This window comes from Lolium rigidum, chromosome 5, assembly GCF_022539505.1.
Source record: "Lolium rigidum isolate FL_2022 chromosome 5, APGP_CSIRO_Lrig_0.1, whole genome shotgun sequence".
Classification (NCBI taxonomy): Eukaryota; Viridiplantae; Streptophyta; class Magnoliopsida; order Poales; family Poaceae; genus Lolium; species Lolium rigidum.
In genome coordinates, this window is record NC_061512.1 from 34,999,482 (window position 1) to 35,026,165 (window position 26,684).

Consider the following 26,684-nt stretch of genomic DNA (forward strand, 5'->3'; position numbering starts at 1 on the left):
ACCGATAAGTGTGAAATAACGATTCACCAAGCGAACAAGGTAGCAACAGCCTCGATCTGGCGACCTCCTCCCATGAACCCTAGCACAGGGTCCCGCCGCCGCCTCTCATGTCTCACCCCCGCCCCATCCGCTCGCGTGTAGGCAGAGCCGCAGGAGCGGACTATGAGCGTGCTTTTGTTCGCGTTGGTAACCGTCGCGGTCCTGGCGGTGGCGTGGGTGCGCGGCCGAACGGAGGAGGAGGTCCGCAGGCTTGGCGTCCATCCCGGCGCCGGATCTGCGGAGGCGGCAACATGACTGGCATCGACCTGGGCACCGTATCTGCGGAGGCTGAGGTGAGAGAGATGAACGGGGCGAGGTCAATGGCTCTGTCGTCCCCTATTAATTTCTTCTACTTCCTATCTCAGGTGTCCCCAACTCTCATTTTCCGCTCATGGAAAGACTTTGCCCCAAGGAAATCTGGGGCAACCCGACACCTCTTCTCCCCTCTGTACGTCAGGGGTTGGATCAGAGATTTAGCATGGCCGGCAAAGCTGTTCAGGTTTGTACTCCCAAACCGCGTCCTTCTATTATCAGTTTGATCTGTGGCTCAAGTTGGATGTGCTCATGTTCTTCTTCTTTCTGCAGCAAGATTCAGAGAGAGGTTGAGGGCTTGAGTCGGGCTGTTGGTTCAGGTATGGACTCTCTCCATGAAGGGATGCTACTTCTTTTAGTTCCCCCTATCTTATTACTAGCTCTTATTTTTGTTTCCTGGCGACCTGGTCGATCATGTCTTGTCCAAGGTTTTGCCTGTATGTAGAGCTGCCCTCTATTGCTTTATAAAGTAAATGTGGAAAAAATTGAAAAATAATGTAGTGGGAGATTATCTTTTCCTCTCCTGTTATTGGCGATGAACATGTGGTCCATTTTGGGCGTAAAAAGAACTTGGATTTTCTCAGGCGTTTAGCTTTTCTTATAATGATTATATCATTATTTGTTAATAATATATATGAACCTTAATCTATAACAGTATAACTACAAATGATGTGAACTACATTGATGTTAAAATGGAGAGAGGGTAAACTTTGTCGACGTATATCAAGTAATGCATATTCAGTAACAACGTAGTATTTTTTGAATCCATGGGGCATAGCTTATATCCATGAAATTCTGTTTAGTTCTATATTAACTACTTCATGTCGCTTGCTTATTTCTACTAATACTGAAAGACCCTATAATTTCCCTTTTTGTGGGGTCCATTTTATCGGCTATACCGATGTTAGTACATCTTAACATTTAAGCTTTAGTTGTGTGTTCATATTATAACTTTTAGGAATCTATTTTATGATCATGTAAGAATTTCAAGATGGTCGTACTTGAACCTGTAGCTTAAGTGTTTGCTACAGGTTTACAGAAAGGCTCCTGGTGGTAAGACTTTTCTTGTCGGAGATCAACAATATATGTGTGTCATTGCCAATTGTTAACAATTTTCTGTGTCTCTTTCAATAAGACATAGACCTGGTCATGTATAATTATGTTCATCAGCAGTTACATGGTGTTATTGTCCAAGATTCATGATGTTTCCTCCATGTCTTTCCTCGCATGGGGAGCTTTGCCCTTACCATTTGGTGCTCTGGTAACAAATCCTATAGCTATACATGTAGGTACAGGGATCAGCTCTTGATGATGTTTCCTCCATGTCTTTCCTTGCAGGGGAGATTTTCCCTTACCATTTGGTGCTCTGGCAACAAATCCTATAGCTATACATGTAGGTATGGGGATCAGCTCTTGATATATGTTTGTTTTGTTAGTGCTAGCAAGCTGAATCTGTCCAACATTGACATCTGGGACTCGTGTTGTTGTTTTTGTTGGAAGAATAGCTAGGCCGTGCTAACTTTGTTGGAAGAATAGTTAGGCCTCCTTTTTATCCATGCCATGGTCTATCAGTACCTACGCAGTAGCTTTTCTTTGCACGAGTGAATGTTTGAGTTCATTTCTTTATTTAAAATGCGTCTGATGAGTTCATCCGTAAATGTCTACCAAATTCTGGATGAGCCGCCATGGCCCATGGGTTAGTTTCTTGTTTTTTGTCCACATAAGTCCTCTGGGCACAACGCCTAGATTTTTTTTATTAAAAACCAAATGCATTCTCTCTGATCCTATTTTTTCATGGATAGTCATAAATGGTCTGCTCTCTTTCTCGAGCTACATCCAGAAACAATCTATTTTATGCTATCAGGAATAAGAACTTAACAGTATTGTAAGTTCAGTGATATGCATATAATTTCTCCGTTAGTCAGGCACACATATATACAATTATAGTTCGTGATTTTAGGTAAGAACTTGCTGTTTGGTTATTGCATGCATGTGTATAATGACTACACTCGCTGCCCAGCATGGATGAGTACCATCGTCCAGTCTGTGGCGGGTTAGAGCTCCATTGTGAAGGATCCGCACGGAGAGGCTGGTGCACGCGTTCAACCTTTTGGGGTGACAGGTGGTGTGGCCTTTGCGTTGGCAAGCTCCCGCGACGCGCTATAGAAGACTCGATGTCGAGATGTGAAGATATTTTCTGGTGGTGTTTGTGATTTAGTTATTCCTCTATACTTATACTTAGATGGTGTGAAGGAGAAGCGCTTCATTTTGTACCAATCACCTAAGGTGAGCTAACTGACCTTGACCATTTTTTAGTTCAGTTCTCAGTTATTGCGAAACAAATAGCTACAAACGGTATGATATTGCCAATAGTGTGTATTTCAATTCTTACCCTTATTGTACCAACTGAGTTCATGTAATGTCCGATGAAGTCAGTCCTAGCTAGAATGGATCGATGAATTGATTTATCGGATTGCTAACTGATGTTTTGTAATGAGTTTTCTTTATTTTGTTAGTCTGACTCTGCGTTTGTGACAAATGTAGCATGGCGATCAATGTGATAGCCTTGCACATGTCACTTGCTTGTACTTCCATGTTTATAGTACGTATTTTATGCAGTAGTGCATAAAAAAGGCCATGTCACCGGTGTTTTTCCACACATTTGACTGATGGAACAAGTGTTCAAAACATCCTTCGACTGCTTCATAACTGCGGCACTAGAACTGGAGTACAACCTGCAGTAATGCTTTTTTAAAGTACTAAAAAGGCAACGCCACAAAGTATTCTTCCATGTGCTATATTTATGTATCAAATTTGGTTACTTTTTTTATTGTTGCCCAAAGAATTTTTTAGGCCTCTTGTGTTCTTGGCACTCCGAGATCTATAAGGAAATTTAGGGGGTCCTATGAGAGCCGATTGTGCAATGATGTGAAGCCACAAATACCAAGAGATCTGGGCGATTAGGGATATGACATAACATGCATAATACTCTTACTACATACTGGTATGGGTAAGACAGAACTAAAACTTCTGTGGGACCCAATTATCTCAGGTGAATATCCCATTTCTCACAGATGAAAAAGTTTAATGTGTCTTAATTTTGTTAAATTAATTAACGATTTGCCTTGTTTCATGTTGATATGGCAGGTTCTTGTTGAATTCAGTCATGCATATGTTACATTCAGACATCTTTTTCACTTTTCCCAAGGATAGAAATCTGCTATCTTAAGTTATGTGATCAAACTATCTTACGCCTGAATCAGTCTATTTTTGGAAACTAATCTGCTACTTAAAATTTAAATATTTCAAGCAACAAGAGATTGAATATTGATATTAATTCATAAGATAGTCTATGGATTAATTGCCCTGGTTTGGCTGAATGTTTAAGGTTTCATCTTTTTTTAGTAGGAATTATTGTTGTTAATTCATTCAGACAGTCTTTAGAGCTGACAAACAGCCTAGATTATCTTTTGTACTAAATTGTAATGTTGACAATGTGAAGTTTTAAGTAACCATTTTACTGAAAAGGTGTCACTATTTTAGGTAATCTTATTTGTTCTACTTTTGGGTTACTGACAAGAAGGACAACACCTCTGCTAGGTGTTTGAGTAAGATGTCGGCGCTGAAGAAACCTCTGAAGATATAATTCACCGTGAGACGAGGCTATTTGTCGGCTCTAAATGTTTGTATTGTTGCACGATTAGTATGCTCATTTGTTTTCCTAATTCTGTTTCTTCACTTTCTGCCTATGCATCAGAACATTCATTCATACAAAGTCACCACCAATTACACTAGATGGGATATTAAGTTGAAACTATTCTATATTTTCTGGAATATAATTAGCACCAAATCATATTATAGTACTCTTTTCACAAGTGTGATCTTATAGTAAGCTCGCCAAAGATCTACTTATTACTTTAAATATTTGGAAAACATGCATGTTAAACTACTTGTTAGAAAATGTTAAACTATGTATATTATCATAATTATATATATACTCCATTTTCCTTCTTTTTTCTTGACTATGATACTATCTCGCAACGAACACTACAAAGATATATACTGGAGTACTTATTATCCCCTAGGAAAATTTTAAAAAAAAGTACCTATTAGACCTTTATTTTTACCATGCACACTGCTCTCTAACCTAAATAGCATATTGTTCTATTAATATAAACATCAAACTATTCATATGGACATAATTGTAGAATCAATATTGTTTTTCCCACTCATACTAATTTTCGGTACGCGCTCCAGATTGTTCTTGCAGACAGTTTAAGAGACATGCTCTATATTGGAGTATCACGCTGGAGTATTTTCTTGATGGCTGGACTAGATACTTGATAGAAAAACTTGCATGTGACAAGCATTGCAAGAATATATTGAAAGTGTCCACGGACCACAACTGATGACTGTGAAGTGGTAGCTCATATGTGTAATTTGTTCTCACCGATGACACGAAGTTCTAATTTTAATATATGCTATTATTGCTGAAAAATATTATGCGTCCGAATTCTATGCCGGGAATCGACAAGAACCTAAAGTAGCTTATTGTAAACATGCATCATACCGTGGTAATTTTGTTCATTATTTTATCATCCGCACCATCAGCTTATATGGCCTGCATAATTTGTCAATGTTATGTTGGCATGCTAAATTTATGCATGCTTGAATAATAAGGTTGAGAACTTAAAAGTTACACCATCATAATCTAGCCGGAGATCTTAAAATCTAGCCGATCAATACCAACGTCACTGGTGCAAAGAAGTGTGTATATCCTTCTAGAGTTTGAATTAATGTGCGGTTTTACAAAAAAACATAACTGATTAACTTCTTGTCTTCTATGACTAAATTTCTATGCACATGACTATTAACACGTGAGACGAAAGAAATACAAGAAACCGTAGCAACGCACGGGCATTCAACTAGTTGTTATAGTTCGGAAGTTGTTAGTTTTTTAGCCATAGAAATAACATTAACCATCAAGATACACCGTGTGCAACTTCATCATCATAGCTCCCATGCATTAATATTGACATATCTTGCCAGATGCACCAACCCTTATATTGTTGACACCAACAGATTAAAATTTGACCTCATGGATGCTAAAATTATGCGAGTGAATATGTCTTGAAGCAAGCAGATCGATATCACTCAAGCTCACCAAACATGTTACAGATCACATTGTGCTTACCTATAGAAGCTAGCCACCCATCTACAAAAAGAAAGAAAACAGCTAGCCACTCGGTGTTATCTTGTTAGGGCATCTCCACCATGACCCAAATAATTACTCCCTCCGTTCCTTTCTATAATGCTTATAGATATTTGGCATTTGTTTCATAATACAATGTTGTAGCTTGTCTATTTTTCAATTACCCCCTCTACCGGTCAGCTCCCACACGACATGCGTTAAAAAAAATCTATAGAAAAAGGAAACAATTAATTGAGATTCCTAATGCATGACCCCAACGATTCCTTAGATTTAGGAAGCAATGTTTTTATTTCCTTAATATAATCTGGCTGCACATATATGGAGAGTCAACCAGAGAGATTTGTGGGATTTGTTATGTTAATTTATGAAGTTACCGATTTCCCTCATTTTACTCTGATCTCAAATCGTTAATCTAGGGGGTCTTGTGTAAAGAACACTCTTGTGCTAATTTTCGTGTCAAAAAACTATAGGCACTACAGAATGGAACGGAGGGAGTATAATTCTGCCACGTTTAAACAGGTCTGCGCCGCCAGATAGATGGAAAAATCACGCACGCTCCAGTGGCGCAACCCAAGCGGACCAACCCATCCGGCTCGACCCATCTGTCCACTAAATTTGGGGAGCCGATGCGTGTGTGCAGACAACGTGCATGTACGTCCGTGTCCGCCCCGCGTGGGCTGAGGACCCGCATGGCAGTGACTCAACGGCCTTCTTCCACTAGCCATCAATGGAGGTAGGCTAACTCCAAAGCTGCATGCACTGCATGCACTAACCGACTTCTGGGCTAACCATCTGCCTTCATCAATATCGGCATTTCGGCCTCCGCATCGGCCTCCAATTCCTTATCCTTTTTAATAGGCAAGCCACAGTCATTTTCTTCCACAACCTCATCTTCTTCCATTCCTCACCACCACCACAGACATCGCAACAGTCATGGCTGGCGGCATAGGATTGAGGGGAGGGCGTCCAGGACGACCATCGGGCCCGGTGCGTGGCCGTGGCCGAGGTCACCAACGAAGACATGGGAGAGAGGCCAGAGTCAACAATCATCGTCCATGTTGCCTGCATCGTCGCCCGGTCCATCGCCATCGACCTCTCCGGGTTTGAGTTCGGTGTCACCATGCACTTGGGCAGGGACTAGGACAGATTGCATCTCCCCCAAAAGTTCACGTCGATCGTCGATGGGCAAGAGCCCCATGAGATCGTACTACGGGTGGACGGCCGCGCGACTGACATGTGGGTCTGCGTGAGCTAGATGTACCTCCACAATGGCTAGAGGCAGTTCACTCACGCACACGCCATTGAAGTTGGGCGATGAGTGCATTTTTTGAGTGTTTGTACTCCGTTATTTTATATAAACATCTTTGTGTAGCAATATGATTTTTGCATTTTACGGAGTTTCCACGCACTTTCTATGCTTGTTTACGCGGGATCTCTAAATATTAAGGCAATGGTGAAATATCAATAAAAACTATCATTTTATGATATTTTGCGCACTTAACCATACGTCTGGGCTAGAGGGAAATGTGAGGACAAACATCAGAGTGTTTAGAGGGCACCAGTACAGGGGGATCCTGCCCGTACCATCCGCTCGTACGTAGCACCAGGACCACCGCATCGTCAAATACTTTCACCTCGTGTGGACGAGAGGGCGATCCAAGATAAAAAGCCCCCAAAAACACTGAAACACCACCTGTAGGATAGATCTGGAGGAGAAACTTGGGAGAAGACACCATCTGGGTTGCCAAACGGATGATTGAAGGACATGGCATCACCCCATTCATCATCAACCGCTACATCTCCATCATCATCATCGATCCCATTCTGTTTCAACCATAGTTGTGATTTTATTGCTATTGTGGATTTGTATTCCAATTCATACCATTACTTTCATTCCATCCATAAGAATATGATGATGCTCTTAATTGCTTCCATGTGTGAGTAGTTTCTCTCGTTCTTGCGGAGATGGAGAAATCCTAGCATGAATATGAGATGAATCAAAGATGACCTATGATTTTAATGTATTAATGTGTGTTAGTTATCTCTCTTGATATTATATGATTTGCACCACGTAATATTTTTCTTAGGGTCTAGAGAGGAAACTACCCTTTGAAGTATGGTAAAATGTATGGAGAGAAGTGACAGTACTTGTGTCGACACTTTAACATATGGAAGAGGGGGAAAGAGGGAGACTCACTAAGGTCATATCGATAACCATGGGGAAATCCTTAATTGTGATAGTTAACATGTGGTTTGCATAAAGCTAGCCGCATTGGTTATTTAGAGATGCGATGACCCATGATTTTCTGGGTGCATCTTGTTATGGAGCTCTCTCCACACACAACATAATTATAAGCATAGTTTTATTAATTAACATGAATTCTAATGCTATAGGTGGATCCAATAATCACCGAGAACACTTTGTCTTATTGAGTTTCATCCATTTCTCACTACGATTGTTACTTATTGTTTTGTTTACTTTCTCGCAACCAATTACAATAATCTTTAAAACACCTTTATTTGAGATAAAAGAACGATTTACAAGTATCCCTTAATAGATAGTAGCAACGGACATAAATATCTTAACTAGTAGCACCTCGTGATTCGATACTCTTATTTTGAAACTAGCTACAATTAAACTGTGCACTTCCAGTTATCATTGGCCACTTAGTCGTCTTCAAGTATGATAGCCACGACATGCTCACACTCAAGCTCTTTGATAAGACCATGTGCCGCCTCTGCTAATACCACTCTGACGAGGATAACTAGGTGAGGGCAAGATGAAGATGCTAGGCTCGTGGTATGTTTTTATTAATTTCTAGATTATTGTATCAAGCAAACTGTATCCAAATATGTATGCAATATATGGATGTAGCCAAGAATGTCAGATGTTTTATTATGCAAGTTGCTCCATCAGTGGACCAAATAGATCACACCGTTGGACGCACTACGTGATCTGCTGGACTGCTGCCCGAATTCTTTACGTGATGCAACCAAAACAAATAGAATCGAACCATTTAGGTCACAGGTTTGGATTGGATAGCGCCATTGTAGATGCTTTTACACGGAAACAGAAGTTTCGCTAGAACTAGGTGCACTACCGATAGATCAAATAAAACAGAATCAAACAGATTCGCTAGAACTAGGTGCACTACCGATAGACCAAATAAAACAGAATCAAACAGATTCGCTAGAACCAGGAATAATACCGATAGTGGCGGAGAATATCATAAAGGTCGGTTTGGAGTACTATCAATGGAGGTTCGAATCTCTGTGGTACTGAGGGACTTGCTTGGTGTTCTTGGTTTTGCAGCAGCAGTATGAAAGTGGGAGTGGTAACATGTGAAGTTGAGAGTCTTACCTTTCAGGGTAAAAAACAAAGACCTGGCCTTAGTTGGTTGTTCTTGGCAGTGACCTTGTTAAATACATTGTTTTGTGAGCATGAACTATCTTCACGGTGAAAAATTAAGATATTTTGATCGACCATGACGACGCGTGTGCGTTTTTTTCATTCTTGGAGGCGTCGCTGTTGGAGGGCATAGAGTCCATGTGTTATCTTGGTGGTGGATGTATTATTGCTACTAGGGCTAGAATACACTAGCGGGACTTCTATTTTCTTAGTTTTTTTTTATTTTTTGGCTGTGTGCATTCGTATTGCCATTAGAGTATTATTTTATTGAAGAGACTAGGTGTAATTGATATCTCTAGATATTAATATCGAAAAATAAGATTTTCCTATTTATTTCTCCCGGAACTCGACAACGAGTTTGCCGAGTGTTTTTTTTTCCACTGCTAGCAATGACGGGAAACGAGGGCAAACAGGTAAAATGGAAGTAAAATAATTCAGCAGCCAATCGACGCACATTACAGGAGGGGGACCGTTGATGGGCAACGCAGCAGCAGCTCGGCGAGGGAAGCTGGTTGAGCACGGAAAGAGCGGCGATTTCATCGTCGGATCTGTCCCATTAAAGGCCACATCCCCATTGTTGAGGAGGCACATTAGAGGTAATTCTGTGAAACGGACAACGTATCTCCACCGAAACAAAACATAATGAACCTAAAAATGTTTTCTTTTAAAGAAAAGGAACAAGAAAAATATGACATGTAGTTCAAATTTTACATGCAACATGCTAAAATGGTTAAAAACTGTATAAAATATGAGAAATTCCTAAAAACTAGCGTCATCATCAGGTATGTGAGCCCTCTTATAAAAGTGGTATTCTATTTTTTACATAGGACTAGCAAAAGTGCCCGTGCGTTGCACCGGGATAAAAAAACATTTAAATGTTTTTGTAAAGTATTTGTGTTGACACTTTTCCTCTTTGTCACCATCATAATCAATTCTAAAAGTTATTCTTTGCAGTACAGTTGTGAGTATGTGGGCTCACGGAGCGCGCTGTTAGAGTATGATGACCAAGCTCATCGCCTTGCGATTGATCATCTTCATTGTGAATATGTAAACAGTTAACCATCATCGATGATGTTGGCAAAGAAGTGGCAACGCAGATTTATTTTAGTACATAATTGCCCAAAATTAGTGTATCTACACACCAAAATATATCTAGATGTATTTGTTTTGGGTAATTATTTTAAACCAGAGGGAGTAGTACTTATACTTTTTAAAGGAAATTCCAGAGGTTGGCTTGCATTGCTTATTTTAACTATCTTTTCAATACTTATTAAACGGGTAGATTGATTGCGGGGCAGAAATTTGGATTGTGCCGACTACATCAAAAGTTTATCCTAACCCCGTGGAACTTACTCGAATTTAAAGGGACGGCGACAATGTAGGAGTGGACGAATGTGCATCTCTGTCAAACATTTTTCTTTCTCCAGTGCCACATCGCTATGAATATGAGAAAACATGAGCACCTTCCTTCATGGTGGCATGGAGGATAAGTGTTCGGTTCCGCTGGAGCGATTGAGTTTTAGCTTATCCCGGTGCAACGGCACGGGCACTTTTACTAATATGTTGCATCGGGAGAGAGAACATCAACTTTTAGCCAAAGACTTAAAACTATTTGGTAACGATGTGGTTGGCATCTTCGTTGTGTGACCCGCGAGGTTGAATGCAGCAGCTTTTTATTTTGACATATGCAATTGCTAGTAATGAGAAGAGATGTGTGTTTTCACTAAGACTTGACAAAATGGCCAACATTCAAATATTTTAGCGAAAGCACAAACCAAAAATCTAACTTAGAACAAAATTGACCTATTTTTTTGTCAACTTTTTTTAAAAGTAGGACCAAATTTACAGGAGAAAATTGTATCATATCCGTATAGCGGAACCGGAGCAAAGAAATATATAGTTGAATTCAATCTAAAGTACCATATAAAATATTTATTATCATATCTACCAAATATATCTCCATACTACCATGGTTTGGAATTTCAATTTTGGAAATATTTCGGCCACTATGAAATCATTGGAATTCAGTGAATTTTAATGATTTTGGTTTTCATTATGGCCAAAGTGTCAAAATTTTCGTCAAAAATCATTTAAATATTCAAAAATTTGAAAACTATTTTAAATTAGTTTATATAACTGAAATGCCTGAATTATTTTGACCAAAATGTAATTATTTCGAGGTCTACTAAAGTTCAATGAAATTCGATGAAATGTTTATATCCATGGTAGCTATTCAAGCGAGGCACTCTACATCCGACGCATGTCCAATATAGTTAAGAGTTGAGTGGCAAAAATCATATTTTTAAGAGTGGCTAGCATACATAGCTTTATCCACTTCCGCCGTAAGCTACGGCATGTAGCTCCCTCTCACTTATTCTTCTGTTTACCCGAAATTGAGGTCGATCCTGGAAAATCTTGGACCGTACGAGTTCGTGGGGTGTCGACGGATTCGGGGAAGGTTCCTGTATGCAGTCCAAGATGCGGGACCACCTGAGTCCCGGATGCTCAACTGCACTAAGCCATGGCCTCTCCAAGCATTAGCATTGTATATTCTTCATGCATGTTATCTGATTTACTTCCCCTCCTTGCCTCCTTGCCTCGCTAGCTGTCGATCAATTCTTCCAGAGTCATCTTATCAGTCCCGTTCAATCATTTCATGTCAACTGATTTACTTCCCTCCTTGCCAGGATAGTTCCTTTCTAATCATTGTCTCTTAACCGAACAACAATATTGTTGCTGGTTGATATTCGGGAGGCTGCTTGAGTATATAAATTGGTGGTGTTTAGGCTAAAAAAGCGAGGTGGGACTTTATATTGAATATACAAGATATCCTTCCCTCAGCTGGTTACCACGGACGGATTTCCAGAATTTTTTATGGGCCGGTGCAGGTGCACTACGTCAAACTGATCTGTTGCTTTATGGGCAAGTGCATCGATCGGGCCGCAGTATCGATAGGAGCGACGACCGCACGAGGAGTACTGGGAGGGTCCGGGCGTACCATGGAAAATTTGGGCCGATGTTGGGCTGTTTTGGCGTGAGGATCAGAAAGCGTGAGTGCGTGATGCGACGCACGAAGCCAGCGAACCGGTATTTGACTTAGACGGTGGCAGAGGCTGTAATTATGATGCAGAGTCAAGGGTAAATACAAAACGGACGAAAAACAGGGGAGAAACCTTACTTCCTTTTTTTTACATAGGATTTGCCCAAGTTTGGATTGCACTTCTTATAGTTGCTTCAACAGAAGCTAGGTTCTGACACTTAGAAAATAAAAATAGATTTTATGTGTATAGAAATTAAAACCTCCTGATGATTATTAATATACCCATGGAATTTCGTAAAAGTAATAATTAAAACCTCCTGCGTCAAGGACGTTCGTTATTCCAAGGTACATTACAATGGACTAGGACAAAACCCGTGCTTCGCTACGGCCTAACCATAGACCTGAATATACGGAAAATAATTTTGTATCTTAAAGTTTCACACAAAAAATCATAGACAAGAGTACCACCATAGTTCACCGAACTGAACTGAACTTGTTGACCTTGCCCGATTCTTGAGGAGGATAGATCATGGTAATTATATATAATATTTTCGTTGTCATAAAAATGTTGCCTCACACACCACGGACAAAACAAATATCACTTGTGACAATTGCACATGTTCAAAATTTTGAAATCAGAAATTTATCTTAATTATGCAATAATTTATAACAAATCATATGGGACAATGTTACCTAGACTGACAGATTAAACTCGCGGATGGTTATGATCCACTACTACGCAAAATCTAAAGAATTACGCCACAAAATCTTAAGAACTCCCTCGAGCAATTATTTATAACAAATCGTATGCTATTTTGCTTGAAGTAGAGATCTCACCATCGGCTCTTACTGCTCCTTAATCCTGCCTGTCAACTCACCGGGAAGACCCAGATCATTCAGCTATAGGATGCTGACATTGAGACATACTAACGAGCACAAGCCTGACAATGAAGCCCAATTTCATTTAGCACATCACAGCCACGCTACGGCCCATCTTTCTTGCCTCCTCAGGCCCTCAGACCAATCAATTGTGCTATACTTATTGTTGATTCACCTCGCTGAAATTCCATGCCAGTTAGAACGGTATATAAGCCGGCGGTATTCATTGTAAGAGACCGATGTGGTACTATTCAAATATGATTCAATCGGTTGACTGCAAGTTATTCGATGATTTCTGTTCCAACGAAATTGGCTTGCGGCCCATTGATTGATGCACATACGGGCCAAGAACGACCAGCGCGGTTCGGGAGGGAGGAATAGCCCAGGGATAGAAAAAGAACGAGCGAACCGTTACATGGCAACTGATGTATTATGTATTTTGGTGGGAGGGCAAAACCGTTCAAAGAAAAGTTGGACGAAAATTTTGGCAGAAACCTTAGCTCCTTTATTATTAGGTATAGATATAGATTTTGCGCATCTTGTCCTTCTGCCTCAACTTTCTTGTCCACCTACCTCAATAGCTAATTCACCCACGATGGAACTCCTTTAGCACTCTTTATTTTCCATATAAAAAATAGACTGCAATATTTGATGTGATGATTAACATTTGATTCATTTCATCTTGTTTCTGAAATACGTATCCAATCCCAATCAAACAACAAATCAATATTTTCGCTTTCCAGTATACAGGTAAGTTACTGTTTATCGAGAACATGTTTATGTGTAAACATATTAGAAAGTATAACCTTTTTTACATAATATAAGCCGTTTTAGTAAACTAAAATAGTTTGCTAAAAAGGATTTATATGATGGAACATAAGTAGTAATATATAATTTCCAGAAGACATGAAAAATAAATCTTATGAAACAAAAGAATAAACAAGGACTACAAAAAAGGATATAAATGGTTAAAAAGGTTAAAAACAACTGAAAAGAAAATCGAAATGGTAAACAAAATTGAAAATGACAAAAAATACTTACCTGGCATATGGGCCGGCCCAATGCACCCAATAGTGGCAATGACCGTACTGGAAACCCAATGCACCTTGTCATATATATGCGCTTATAAGCTTTCTGGACGCTGAAAATAACTAGGAAAACAAATAGTACTACTCCTACCTCTAGGCTCTAACCCTTGCCGCCACCGCCAGGGCACCGTCGCTGCGGACGAAGGTGCGAAATCTCGATTCCAGGCGACGCGGCGGAATCGCTGCGTAACGTCCGTTTGCTTCCGATCCGCCGGTGGTAAGCCGCGCGCGGAGTAAGGTGCGCGATGTGAGTCTCTGTTTCCTCATCCCGTCATGCGCTTAATTGGTCACATATGAAAAAGTTCTCCAATCCGGCTCGAAGATTACTGCTAGTTTCAGTTCTTTCTCCACTCATACAAGCATCTCCTGCGTATTGTTTTTTCCGCCATTCGTACCCCTCCAGTTGATTTTGGATTTCAATTTCTAGGTTACCTTTCAGCTAACTGTCTGAGTTGCCATGTGTAAATAAAACACTGGGATCTCGTCAAGTTCTTTTATATTGAAATAGGTATGTATTTCCTGATATATTTTTGTGTTCCAGGGCTGCAGAGCCCATGGATAAAGTGTCGGGCAGCGGCGAGGAAAGCAGCAGCAGCAGCGCCATGGAATCCTTTGTAAAGAACCTTCAATGTGAGTCCAGGATCGACTATTCAGCTTTCTTGCTGCCGGTTCTTCCTTTAATTTCTTGTATACATAATTAACGCACAGCTGCACGTGCTAATAATTAACTAACTGCTAGAACACCCACAATGTCCTCGTTTATTTATCATGCATGCATCCTCTTTTTGATTAGTGAAACGGAAAATGGTCATGGAGCGACGTGCTGTAGAACAGCGGTTCAGGAACGAGCTCAGGGAAAAGATGATGGATGCTCCATTCGAACCCGAAACATTCGGTGACCCGGACAGCACCAAGAAACTCTCGGATTCAATTATGAGACGCGGTGTTGTCTCGGTTGCTTTGCTCAGTGGTGATTATTCTGCTGCATATCCAAATTCTTATTCATTCTATTACCAGTTAATGGAGATTTTTCAAAATCATGATCTTGTGCAGAAGACGTGCTGGTATATGCATGCTCCGGTATATCCGTAAGCCACACGCATGCCAATATACAAGATCACCATACAGTATTTGTCACTTCGGCGCGTTTGGCCCAGAAATTTAATGACAATAGAACCAGAGATGATAATTTGAGGGTTAGTGCTGCTAGCTACTCGCTGTTTTCGTATTTATTTTGCATCGCTTAATCGGCGGTCGGGTTTTCTCACTGTAGATTGAAGTGCGTGCTTCTGAAGGTAGAACTTTACATGGCTTCTTGTATCTATATGATGAAAAGAAGGGTATTGCTATTGTCACGTCTTTTAGCCTCCATTACGTGTTCGCTATGGATACCTGTAATCCTTTGGATCTGCCCGGAGGCACACTCAATAATGATCTATTCGCATATGGCCGTGCCATCGATGGTACTTTGATGGGTGCAAGTTGTTCGCATCCTGTTTTCAAGGATAAAGGCACTTCGACAGTCAGTTGTGAGATAACAGAGGTACACACTTTTGGATTTGTTTTCTTACTTTTTAGCACGATATGTGGGAACCTTTTCATTTCTAATCCCTTACACTTATACTAGAGCGGACATGGGGGGCCCCTGTTGTATTTGCCTCCTGGTGGATCTGAACACATTGTTGGGCTTATTGTTAAATCGGGTCACGGCAAGATCACCTTTCTATCCACGAAGCAACTTCATAACTGGTTGCAGCGTTTTCTAAAGAAAACCAGGTATATCTTCTGTGCAAGTCTAATATTTATGAGCCACTAGTATGGCCTATAAAAAATCCCGAAATTAAGATGCAGTAGTTTATTATTCTTCAACTAACCTTGTAAGGACTAAGAAACTATGACGTGCTGCTTGTCCAAGAAGACAGCAACTTGCTTTTTTTTTTTCATATTTTGGATCTTGCTATGCATGTTGATCCAATGCCAACAAGTATTGGACACTCCTATCAGGTTCCATACGTAGTTCTATTTTTTTGGGGGGGGGGGGGGTTAAAGTTAGCAGATCAGCCCATCTTGGAATACTAACAAGCATTGGAGTCTTGCAAATTTTTGCACAGTAATGTGTGGTGGATAGAAGTGCTGAATTCAATGCTGTTGCTTCAGTATTGAAGCTTGTGTATTTTTCTAACCAAAGAAGGGCGCGTGAAGCCGTGAAGTACAGACAAAACGAACTGCTTTTTTTTACATCTTCATCCTCATGCTATTTTATTTGAATATTTATAAGATAACATCCAAGTATTTATTCTTACTTGTATTCAACATGTTTTATTGCAGAAAGAGTAACCACTTTCGTGGATATTCCTTGCCTAAAGGTGTAAAAACAGTCATCCCTTCAGGTGTGAATTATCATGCTTGACATCATTCGAAATGTTACTTGCTGGCCATTAATGGTGCACACCCTATTGATTATGTGAATGACACACCTTATTGCATCAGGATTTATGGTACGATCTAAGGTTCTTCAATCCTTGGGCTATCCCCTGCCACCGCCACTCCTGTTTGAGCGTAAGTTGTGCTTTTATATTGCTCATTTCTCTCTTGTGCACTTGTTCATTGCTGACTTGTGTATTTCTGTCCTAACTAACCAGTCAATGGGAGATTGACTGGTACGTTTGAAGAGTATTTTGGCCAACTTCATTATTGGAAAGGGTATCCTTTTCATACCACGTATGATAATGGCCCAAATCGTATCTGGTATCAACTTGGAGAAAGAGTCACACAGGAAATTTCCCAAAGTGTTGTCTCAATTGCTTCATTTAAGGGTGATGTTTACAGTTGTATACTCATTACACTTCAATGATAGTATTTTTATCCTCTCTAACTAATGCGCAAAGTTATGATGCAGATAACACGAGGTGTTTTGCTTGCACAGGCCTGCTTATAACAGGCAAAGACTGCCCGCTCGTTCTTACTTCGGCCAGTTTGCTCAGGACTGATGATGCTGAAGGCGAGATTGATGAGAAGTTGAAGGTTAGTTAGTGACCCTATTCAGTTTCCTTGGTCTTGTAATTTAGGAGATGGTTAATTAGTTGCGTGATCACTATGTTTATTGCAGATTGAGGTGTTTCTCCCGCGAAACCATACTGTGCAGGGGATACTAGAACTGTATCATGAATATTACAACATTGCCGTTGTCAGTCTAAAAAGTGATCTCACTGTTGCTATATGTCCACAAGATATCTTGAATGTCACGGAGTCTAGAAATACCAAGTCGGTAGGGCGTGCGAGTATAGGGCGCTCGGTAGTAGCTATTGGGCGTGGGACTAAAAAATGCCATGGATTATTGATGGCCTCAATGGGTGAAGTGAAGGGTAAATACAAGGCTATTACTGAGCGTAAAAGAAAACGGTCTACTGCTCTCGTAAAAAAACCTGATTGCCAAGACCTTCTTTTGTCCACATGTCAAATCAAGAAGGTACGGTGGTGAATTTCTCTTGTAATTTTTTTACATGGTACGGGTGTAGATAGTTAATCTATTTGAGCAGTATATTCAATCTATTAATACATCTACTAAATTGTTTGTCCAAGTTCTTGTAACCTTCTGTGCTTTTTTTTGTTAGGTTGGGATTGGAGGCCCCCTTATTGGTTTGGATGGTAGTTTCATTGGCATGAATTTTTACGATGAAACTGGAACAACTCCTTTTCTGCCAAGGAAGGAGATTCTAACAGTTCTGTGCCAAGGGTTTAATCTGTTAGAAAGGTTATTTTTTTACTTCAACCTTATTGCAGAAACATATATGTCTGGTTTAGGTGTTCGGCACCAACTTACATCAAAAATATGTTGGACAGTTCTTCTTTGGCCGGTCGTCCTGTGAACATGGATTTGTCTCCTAAGACCCGAATGAGAAAGAGAACCCAGTAATTGTTTTGTTACCCGATGCTAATTTCCTTTTGGTAAAGCATAGCATCTAATGAACAATGAACTTATATTAAAAAATAATATTGGATTGCAGGTGGCCTGTGTCCAAGCCATATTGGTTTCTTGGTGGTCAAGTACATCCTCTAGACCAGCTTGTTGGAAAAGTTCTAATGTAGAGGTGTGAAGCTACAGCTGGAATTCTCTCTCAGATGTGCAAATATCTACTTATGGTGTTTGCTTGTGTGCATCTATGTAAGGTTTCTGATTTATTAAGGACATATGAAGGATATATTTATCCTAGCAAGAAATTACTCGGGATTGTTCAATCCTAGTAAGAATAGTGTGGTATAATGTATTTGCTAGTTTGTGTTGGAGCATTTGGCTATACATTCAGATAAACCCCATCTATATATTCTTGTAGTAAAACATGTAGCCTATCCCTTGATTCGTGGCCTTACAAATGTTAACTATGGTTGTGCATTAGATTTTGTAAACCCCCAGCCCAACTGCATCTCATTCTCTTATGACCCATCTGCCCAGGTCTTGCTAGCCTGCCCATCTTTGTCGTAATGCTGCCGCTTGCATGGATAGCCTCTGCATAAATTCTGTTTGTTGTGAACTAGCTTCTGAAACTGTACAATATCTAAAGTTGGATGTTCTAGTGGGCAATGGCTGTTGGCGCAGGTCGCAGTTCGTCCAGTGACTCTGACAATTACGAGAAGTAAGCTTGTTTGGTTGATTCCCCTGTATCTAGCTAGCAAATTTTCCCTTCGGTACCTAGGAATCTGGGTTCAGAACTTGTTCGATCTACTGCTAGATATCGTACAGGGTCTTCAAAAAATATGCAATTCAACAAGTTATCCAATATGTGCAATTGAAACATCCCATTTTTCAGGTGATACGTACAGGCACAGCCTAAAGCAGAGCTATAGTTTCAGCATGAATAATATTACTAGTCTCAGCCTCCCGACATATGTGATTCCCTGAACGCACCGTCAGTATTAATCCTTGCATAGTTATTATGAGATGTTGCTGGCCGGCGAGGATTGACTTTAGTCATGGAGTCCTTCTTTCCCCTCTTCATCAAACTACACTCCATGGCATGCACAGTAATAGAAGACGTCACCTCATCTGCACTTCATTTTGAACAATATTGGTTTGGCCATTTTGCATTTACAAAAAATATGGCCTCTATCTTCACTAAGCCTAAAACAGAAAGGACATCAAGTATCCACAGGTGAACCCCTTAGTTTGACCGATTTCATGTGCATGGGCAGACTTTTTGTGACTACTCTCCACCCGGAAGTGAATTATTTTGCTCGGCAAGAAAAGTGACCAGATCTTTTTTTGAGAATCACCGCCTTTATTAAAATTCATATATGACAGGAATACAAAGCCCTTCAGGCTCCATATGGCAACGGGAACACTAACCACTGGTTATCGCTCAACCATAACCATCTTCGTGCATGAAAATTTTCTCCATCCCCATCCCCGCTAACTGTCATGGGATTTGAGAGTTGACATGGTAGGATGACATGGCTGGCTGGATCAAGAGTTTAGGAAGGAGAGGTGAGCGTTTGAGAGTTGAGATTTGGGGACTACGGCAGTTGGGGGCGAGAGGGGAAATGTGAGCACAATAGGATTTACGGACTACGGTAGTTGGGGGCGAGAGGGGAAATGTGAGCACAATAGGATTATGGTTTTCTGGTATCTATACATATATATCTTGTACCCTAGTGCCACATGTGATGTGCCTAACGGAGATTTTATGGTTATCAGGTATGGATAGTGGTAACACAGACCCATCCTCATCTTACCTAATGGGTAGAATTTGCCTCCAAAAAAAATCCCCACGAAAATAAAATACTAACCAAAATCGTTTCCTAATAAGTGAATTAACCATCAGGGAATCAGGGAATGGGACCCATTGCCAAATTGACCTCAGGCGGAGTGATCAACCAGACCTGGCGGCCTCGAAAAGTGACCAGATATCAGCGATAGATTGTTGGACCTTAGTTGTCCCGATTACTTTCGGGCCTGCAGTACCACCGGGCCTGACCAGCCCCATGGAAATCCAGGCAAATTCAAACAGGCCAGGTAGCAGCTAAGGTGAAGTGTCATGCAAACCTGTGAGCCACGGAGCTAGTAGAAGAGCAGCCATGCCTTGCCGTTGCCACGTACGTCACACGTGCAGGTTCCACGCAAAGCGGCAGAGACCTGGCCACTTCCATCGGCTACTAAAGCGGGAAGCAAGTCGGACAAGACACCTCACCCAAGAACGTGCAATGGCTTCCTCCGGCCTACTTAGAGCGGCTGGCGGCGCCACCCGTACGCTCCTCCACCGGCAACGCCCCGCTGTTCCGGCCACAATCGCCGCACCAAGCCGTCTCGTCGCTTCCTCGACAGCGTGCAACGCGCCGTCGAAAGTCCCGAACCCGGTGCCGGGGGCGGAGCCTCTGCCGGAGGACGCGCCGCGACAGACGCCGCCGAGGCTCGGGGAGCCGGACCCGGTGGGACCTCCGACGCCGACGCCCAAGGAGAAGATAACCGGCACGCCGCCGTCGGAGGAGGACTGTGGGCTGCCTGGCGGTGTGCCGGACACGACTCCGCCGCCCGACCTGCCGCTGCCCCCCGTCTCGCCGCCGGATGACGGGCGCATCGTGTAGCACGTTCTAGCTAGCTACCTCTTCCTTCAAGAACACGCGCATGCATGTATTGTACAGTACTACGTTATCGTTGTTCTACTACCACACTACGTATTCTCAGTGAGTCACCGGCATGCATCTGCTAACTGGTGTTTTGTGTATGCAATCAACATTCGACCTCTGTACCGCACAAACTAACTAACGACCTCTCTCCTCGATCTTGTGCACGTCGGTGTTACGCAAGATGGATTGAGTGGCTAGCTATTTGTTGGTACAATCACCACAGGAACCAGCCAGCGCCGTCGGCACAATATTGCCTCGGCACAGACCCTAGTGTCGTCGGCACAGCCTTTGCCGTCGGCACAGATGCCAGCCCGACGGTCAGACGACGCCGTCGGCACAGTCCGCGTGGGGCCCGTCGGCACAGATGCCAGCCTGACGGTCAGATGACGCCGTCGGCACAGTCCGCGTGGGGCCCGCGGAGCGGCTAACGGCCGTTAGGCCAGGAAGGGCGGTGACGGCCCAGAAGCTGTGCTCGGACGGCCAGTGGCTACCACGTGTCCACACCCCTGTTGCTGTGCCAACGGCTTGGCCGTCGGCCCAGATGTGCCCGGGGATCTGTGCTGACGGCGGCCGTCGGCACAGATTCTGGCCGTCGGCCCCTTGGCGAGCTCCCGTAGTGAATTTACAAGCCGATTCAGGCATGTTCAAACGTGACGACTGCCTTCCAGGTGTGATCCCTGCATCTTCAGAGAATGTGGAAATGGACACACATAGACTAAGAGTAGTACTTCGCACCGCACGGATACTAATTAATTACTATGTACACCCTCCGATCGTTAAATAATCGACGCATAGTTGTGAACACAGCTAGCAATAATCACTTGTAGCCTTGCGTCGATTAAATGTGATCGGAGGTAGTACTATGTATGTCGTATTTTTTTTCTTAAAATTATTTGGTTGTACCAAAACAGATGTGATACGTTTAGGGTTTAGGGCATCTTCAACGGAGTGATATAATTCATTTTGGTGGACTGGTCCGCAACAACCCAGTTTTAGCCTAAATTTAAGTCGATGCGGTGGCACCGATATCATGTTTGCCCTATATATGGACAATGAACTACTGAACTAGGGACTACATGATGAATCACGTCCGCCCTATAGTGACTGAACTAGGGACCGACCAAGAGACTCAACAACATGAGCTCTTTATCATGGCAAGCAGCCATTGTTTGGAGATGATGCTAACGTTATGGATGATGCTTACCTACGGACACTGCAACACACAAAAAATGAACAACCAATGGAGTGGAGCATACACAATCAAGGGGAACAAGTTGATTTGTGAGGTTTGGATAACGTTTGGACAATATCCAATCAGTGATCCTGAGTAAAAAGGAGGAACATATTGGCGGAGAGTTGTCCAGTACTTTAATGAGCGTAGACACTTCAAGTTCTACAAAACTCATATTGATCAGAATGACATCTCTCTTCAAAAGAGATGGTCATTCATCTAAGCGGAGTGCAATCAATTTGCGGTGCATACAATTTGCGGTGCATACGAGCATGTGTGAACTTCCTAATTGCCTAATTAGTCAGAATTTATTACCTATATTAAATTTAATATTTGGTGCTATTTTTCATTCATGTATGTTAATTGGATAAAAAGGAGAAAACTGACCAACACAAAGCAAATAAGGTGCCCCGCTAGGTGTAGCCCCGCCCAAACGGACCAGGGAAGGACAATACCCCCTTTCCTATCGGTGGCTAACCCAAACGGAACAAACAAACACATTCGTGTTCGAAATGGATCGGCTAACAATGCCCTTACACACCTCAACCGACTTTTTACATGAAGTGGATCAACCGACATGCCCTTACATGCAGCAACCGACTTTTTTTTTTTTGCTTAGATGCAGGCAATAATAAGAGTTATGTGTGATGCTGGCCATCATATTCGGGTCCACCCGTTGGAGGTAAATATCTACAATACGAGGTACAAATATACAATACAATACTAGTCCCCCGCAGATGAGAAAATGAAATAATGAAAAACCACATTTTTTTGCAGTTGTGTCACATAACTAGCTACCACTTTTGTTCTCGCTGACACATAAATACCACTTTTGAGACTAGTCCGTGACACATAGCATTGATTGTTGTCCTAACCCTTTTCTAACAGGTTGTGCCCACCTGTTAGGTTTAGGTGGCAAAAGTGAACAACTTTAGTCCTACCAATTTACAAAAAGACATTCATAAATTATCTGATGCCATGAACGGGGGTTCTCCTTGCCATCTCATGTGTTCCTCGCACCCCCTCCCATGTCTAGGCAGAGGCCATCACAGTTCATCGATTGCAGGCCCATCTCCCTACTCCACGTCGTGTGCCGGGATTACATGGTAGTAGCAGCGTGCACGTGGCGATGTGAGTATGGAACCACCGATCCGCTACCGCTCCTCTTCCGATCACGAGCTGCGGATACGCCGACCTCCGTCTCATCGTCATCCAGGTCCAGGTGCTCCTCGAGGAGGTGCTTCACCGTGGAGGTTGATCGACGATGGTGCCTCCATCCCCCCTGACTGCGGGTGGCCTAGGTCGGGTCGGCGGTGGGGGAACCAGGCCATGAGGCCACAGAGCTTAGGGGGAGCATGAAGTAAATACTAACCACATCCCTACAAAGTGCTCCATGGCGGCGACCAATGTCTTTCGTGGAGAACTTCCCGCAGATACCCAGAAACTCCACGTGCGATGGCAACAAGGACCAACGACCAACTCTTCACACGGCAGGGTCCACGACGCTCTCCTGCGGAAAACTCTAGCACGCCTAATCCGTGCAGCGCCAAGAATCAGCGGGGATGACATCCCAACAGCTGGAACACCACACGGCAACGCCCCCGCCATGAGCGTGGGGAACTACACAGTGTTGAGGAACAACCACTCCAGTCATGTGCTCTCGTTGCTTGAGAAGATGGCATCGGCAAGGGCCAAGACCGGGCAGAGGTGCTCGTCGGCCTATGTGTGGTAAAAAAAGATTTTGAGGTTCTTTTTTGCAAAGTGAAACAGGGCATATCAATAAGATTTTAACTTGCGACATAGACCTAACCAATGAGCCCGAACAGTTAGAAACGGTTTAAGCACCAAATTAGTGCTACTTGTCAACCCAAAAATGATATTTATGTGTCATGCAGAACAAAAGTGATAAGTAGTTGATGGCTTTGAAATACGCCATTTTTCTCACGTTTAAACCTTTAGCTATGTCAAGAAATTGACTAAGTTTCTCTCAATGTGCTAATAATGACTAATTATTGCAAATATGTGCAATCTTTTTTATCTTTGAATGGTGTGCAGGAAATCAAGTCATAATGGCAAGTGGACCTGCAATTACTGAAGAAAATCTCATCACAAGTGCAGGAAAATCAACCAGAGACCAAAAATCGGTTCAAGGGAGATTAGCAAACATCGGTACGGGCAAGCCCGTTCGTGGTGTCCGCCCGTACTTGTTGCCGCAACTTGCCTGATGTCAAACCCTATAAAATTTGTGAAGGGGGCCATGCCAAAAAGAGAGTTGTTCATTGTCAAACAAAGCCGCCACCCATGAGATCCATCTACAACATACCGAAGGAGATCCACCACCATAGTTCATCTATTACATCTCCCAACTCCTCCATAGTCATATCCATCAACATTGTAATAGACATCTCCTTCAGAATCATCGACCATTGTGAGAATATTGTGATTTCAATCCAAGTATTTGCAACAATGATTTCTATCTTTGATCTTGATATCACGCGTGCGTAGTCTTTGCGGGCTGCGGGTTGGGGTGAATCCTCGCAGCGTTTGTATGCGTCTAATCTCATTGATATGTGTAGGAATTGAATAGAAGATTTTCAATCTTGTATCCTTATCTCTTTGCCTCGATTTGAGGATCTGCATGTACCCATGTTTTTTTGGGATTCTATTCGTCGTTATATTTCCAACAAAATTGGTTTCATGTCAATCGGGGTGGACACAAAAGTTATCACAGTTTTTGTATGACATGTTTTTCCTGCTGGCCCGGTTTCTCACCCGGCGTGACCGGCCGTCCCACCGGCCAGCCCGGTTCAAACCGGCCCGTGGACTGGTGCCAACCGGGCCATGTACTGTAAGACACAGAAGTGTCCCGGTCATGGCCCGGTCACAGGCCCGGTTTTGGACCGGCCGGGTCCAGCCCCTCGTCCGGTCTGACCGGGCGGTGGACCGGCCTCCCCGGCGCAGGTTCTGCGCGACAAAGACCCGCCCCGGTCACGACCTGGCGCCAGGTCCGGTTTGGACCGGCTGGTCTGGTCTGTGGCCCGGTCTGACCGGGTCCTGCACCGGACGGCCCGGCCCTTGGCCCGGTTGACCAGCCTCCTCGACGGTTGACTCAGCCCAACTTTTCCCCAACGGTTATATTTGCTCTTGGGCTATAAATAGCCCTTCTTCCACCTTGGGCTGGACAAGTTCTTCCACTCTCTCCCCTCCATTGTTGACTTTGAAGAACTTGCCCTCTCTCTTGATTCCCCCATGATTCTTGCTCATTCTTGAGGGATGTAAGAGAGGAGATCTAGATCTACAATCTCCACCAATCCATCTCTCCTCTAAGTGAGGGGAACCCCTTGGATCTAGATCTTGGAGTCATTTGTTGATTTCCTCTTTGTTCTTCCTCTCTAATCTCATCCTAGCATTTGTTGCTTTGGTGGGATTTGAGTGTGAAGGATTTGAACACCTCTAGTGTTCTTGCTTTGCATCATTGCATAGTGTTGAGCTCTCCTCCACGATTAGTTTGAGTGAGAGACCGTGAGCTTGTTACTCTTGGAGGGAGACCTCCTAGTTGGCTTGGCGGTTGGTGCTCCGGTGATCTCTTCAAGGAAGATTGTGAAGAGGCCCGGGCTTCTCCTTCGTGGAGCTTGTGAAGTAGTTGTGGAGCTTGCCATCTCCGGAGTGGAGGAAAATCTAACCATAAGGAAAGGGCCATTATCCTTCGTGGGTGTGGCTCGGAGAATATGGTGAGCCTTCATGGCATTGGGGAATCCTTCGTGGGACCTCCACTCCTCCAAACGTGACGTATCTTCTTGTAAAGGAAGGGAACACGTGAATACATCCTCGTCTCCGCGTGCCTCGATTATTTCTATACCTGAGCTTTCTTTTCTTGTGATAGCCATCGTGATTGAAGTACATATATCTTGCTATCACTTATGCTACATATATCTTGTGCCTATCTTGCTTAGCTCTAGTTGTTGTTGTTGCACTTAGTTGAGCCTAGCATATTTAGGGGTTGTGCTTGTAAACTAAACGTTAGTTTAATTCCGCATTCCTACAAGCCAAATCCGTAAGAGTTTTTTTAAACGCCTATTCACCCCCCCCCCCCCTCTAGGCGACATCTCATCCTTTCAGTGAGTAGTTCTTATAGGGTGCGGGTTGGGGCGAATCCTCGCAGGAATTGATACGTGTAGGAATTGAATAGGATTTTTGAAATCTTGTATCCTTGTCTCTTTGCCTCGATTCGATGATCTGCAACTACCCATGCTATCGAATCGATCAAGGGAAGAGGTGGGATGAGGGGAGAACGGCGTGCTACCGCAAAACCTCAGTGAAAGAAAGAGGAAAGTAACGGTACATGTTTAGTGATTCACTCGAGATCAATGGTACAATCATCTAGCTTAATGCATTATTGGTCTATATTCATTTACTTAATAATTATTGTTACTTAGGAGTGGTGTTTTGGAACATGGGAGCATATTCTCCCTATATTTTAAAATGCATGTTACACATATTTTAAATTTCAAAAAAATTGAAACAAAAAATTCGCACGTACATGTTCATGTGCTACGCGCTCACAAAGTCGTTTCATAAAAAGAAACTTATCATGTGACGTGTGTAAAAAAGAAAAATTTCAGTGCTTAAAACAATGCTTTTCACGGGATAAGTTTTCTCTTTTTTACATAGGTCACCAAAAATATTATTTTTTAGTGAAACTTGACGCATGCACATATATTATGGAGATGTACATGTAGAATTTTTTATCAAAATTTTTCCACACTTTGAAATATGTTTTGTTGGTAGAGGGAGCATACATACCCGGGAGCCGAATTGAATTTCCGTTGTTACTCGCGGCTGTGGAAACAATG

At 42.5% G+C, this 26,684-nt stretch overlaps 1 protein-coding gene across 1 annotated transcript; it reads left to right on the top strand.

Moving 5' to 3' along the window:
* Nucleotides 1-290: 290 nt before the first annotated feature.
* Nucleotides 291-18,068, top strand: LOC124655840. Its single transcript, XM_047194675.1, has 14 exons — nucleotides 291-538; nucleotides 14,521-14,609; nucleotides 14,773-14,949; nucleotides 15,033-15,175; nucleotides 15,253-15,522; nucleotides 15,607-15,755; nucleotides 16,308-16,369; nucleotides 16,470-16,538; nucleotides 16,622-16,795; nucleotides 16,879-17,003; nucleotides 17,089-17,448; nucleotides 17,594-17,733; nucleotides 17,823-17,891; nucleotides 17,987-18,068. The coding sequence occupies exons 1-14, from the start codon at nucleotides 291-293 to the stop codon at nucleotides 18,066-18,068; spliced, it is 2,157 nt and encodes a 718-aa protein (XP_047050631.1).
* The last annotated feature ends 8,616 nt before the right edge of the window (nucleotides 18,069-26,684 follow it).

What these genes read in the sequence shown, in the direction of transcription:
- LOC124655840 (XM_047194675.1), top strand. Translation starts at nt 291, where the DNA reads ATGACTGGCATCGACCTGGGCACCGTATCTGCGGAGGCTGAGGTGAGA. An exon ending in CTTTGTAAAGAACCTTCAAT is followed by an intron (nt 14,610 to 14,772) that starts GTGAGTCCAGGA and finishes CTTTTTGATTAG; the next exon opens with TGAAACGGAAAATGGTCATG. An exon ending in CCAGAGATGATAATTTGAGG is followed by an intron (nt 15,176 to 15,252) that starts GTTAGTGCTGCT and finishes TTCTCACTGTAG; the next exon opens with ATTGAAGTGCGTGCTTCTGA.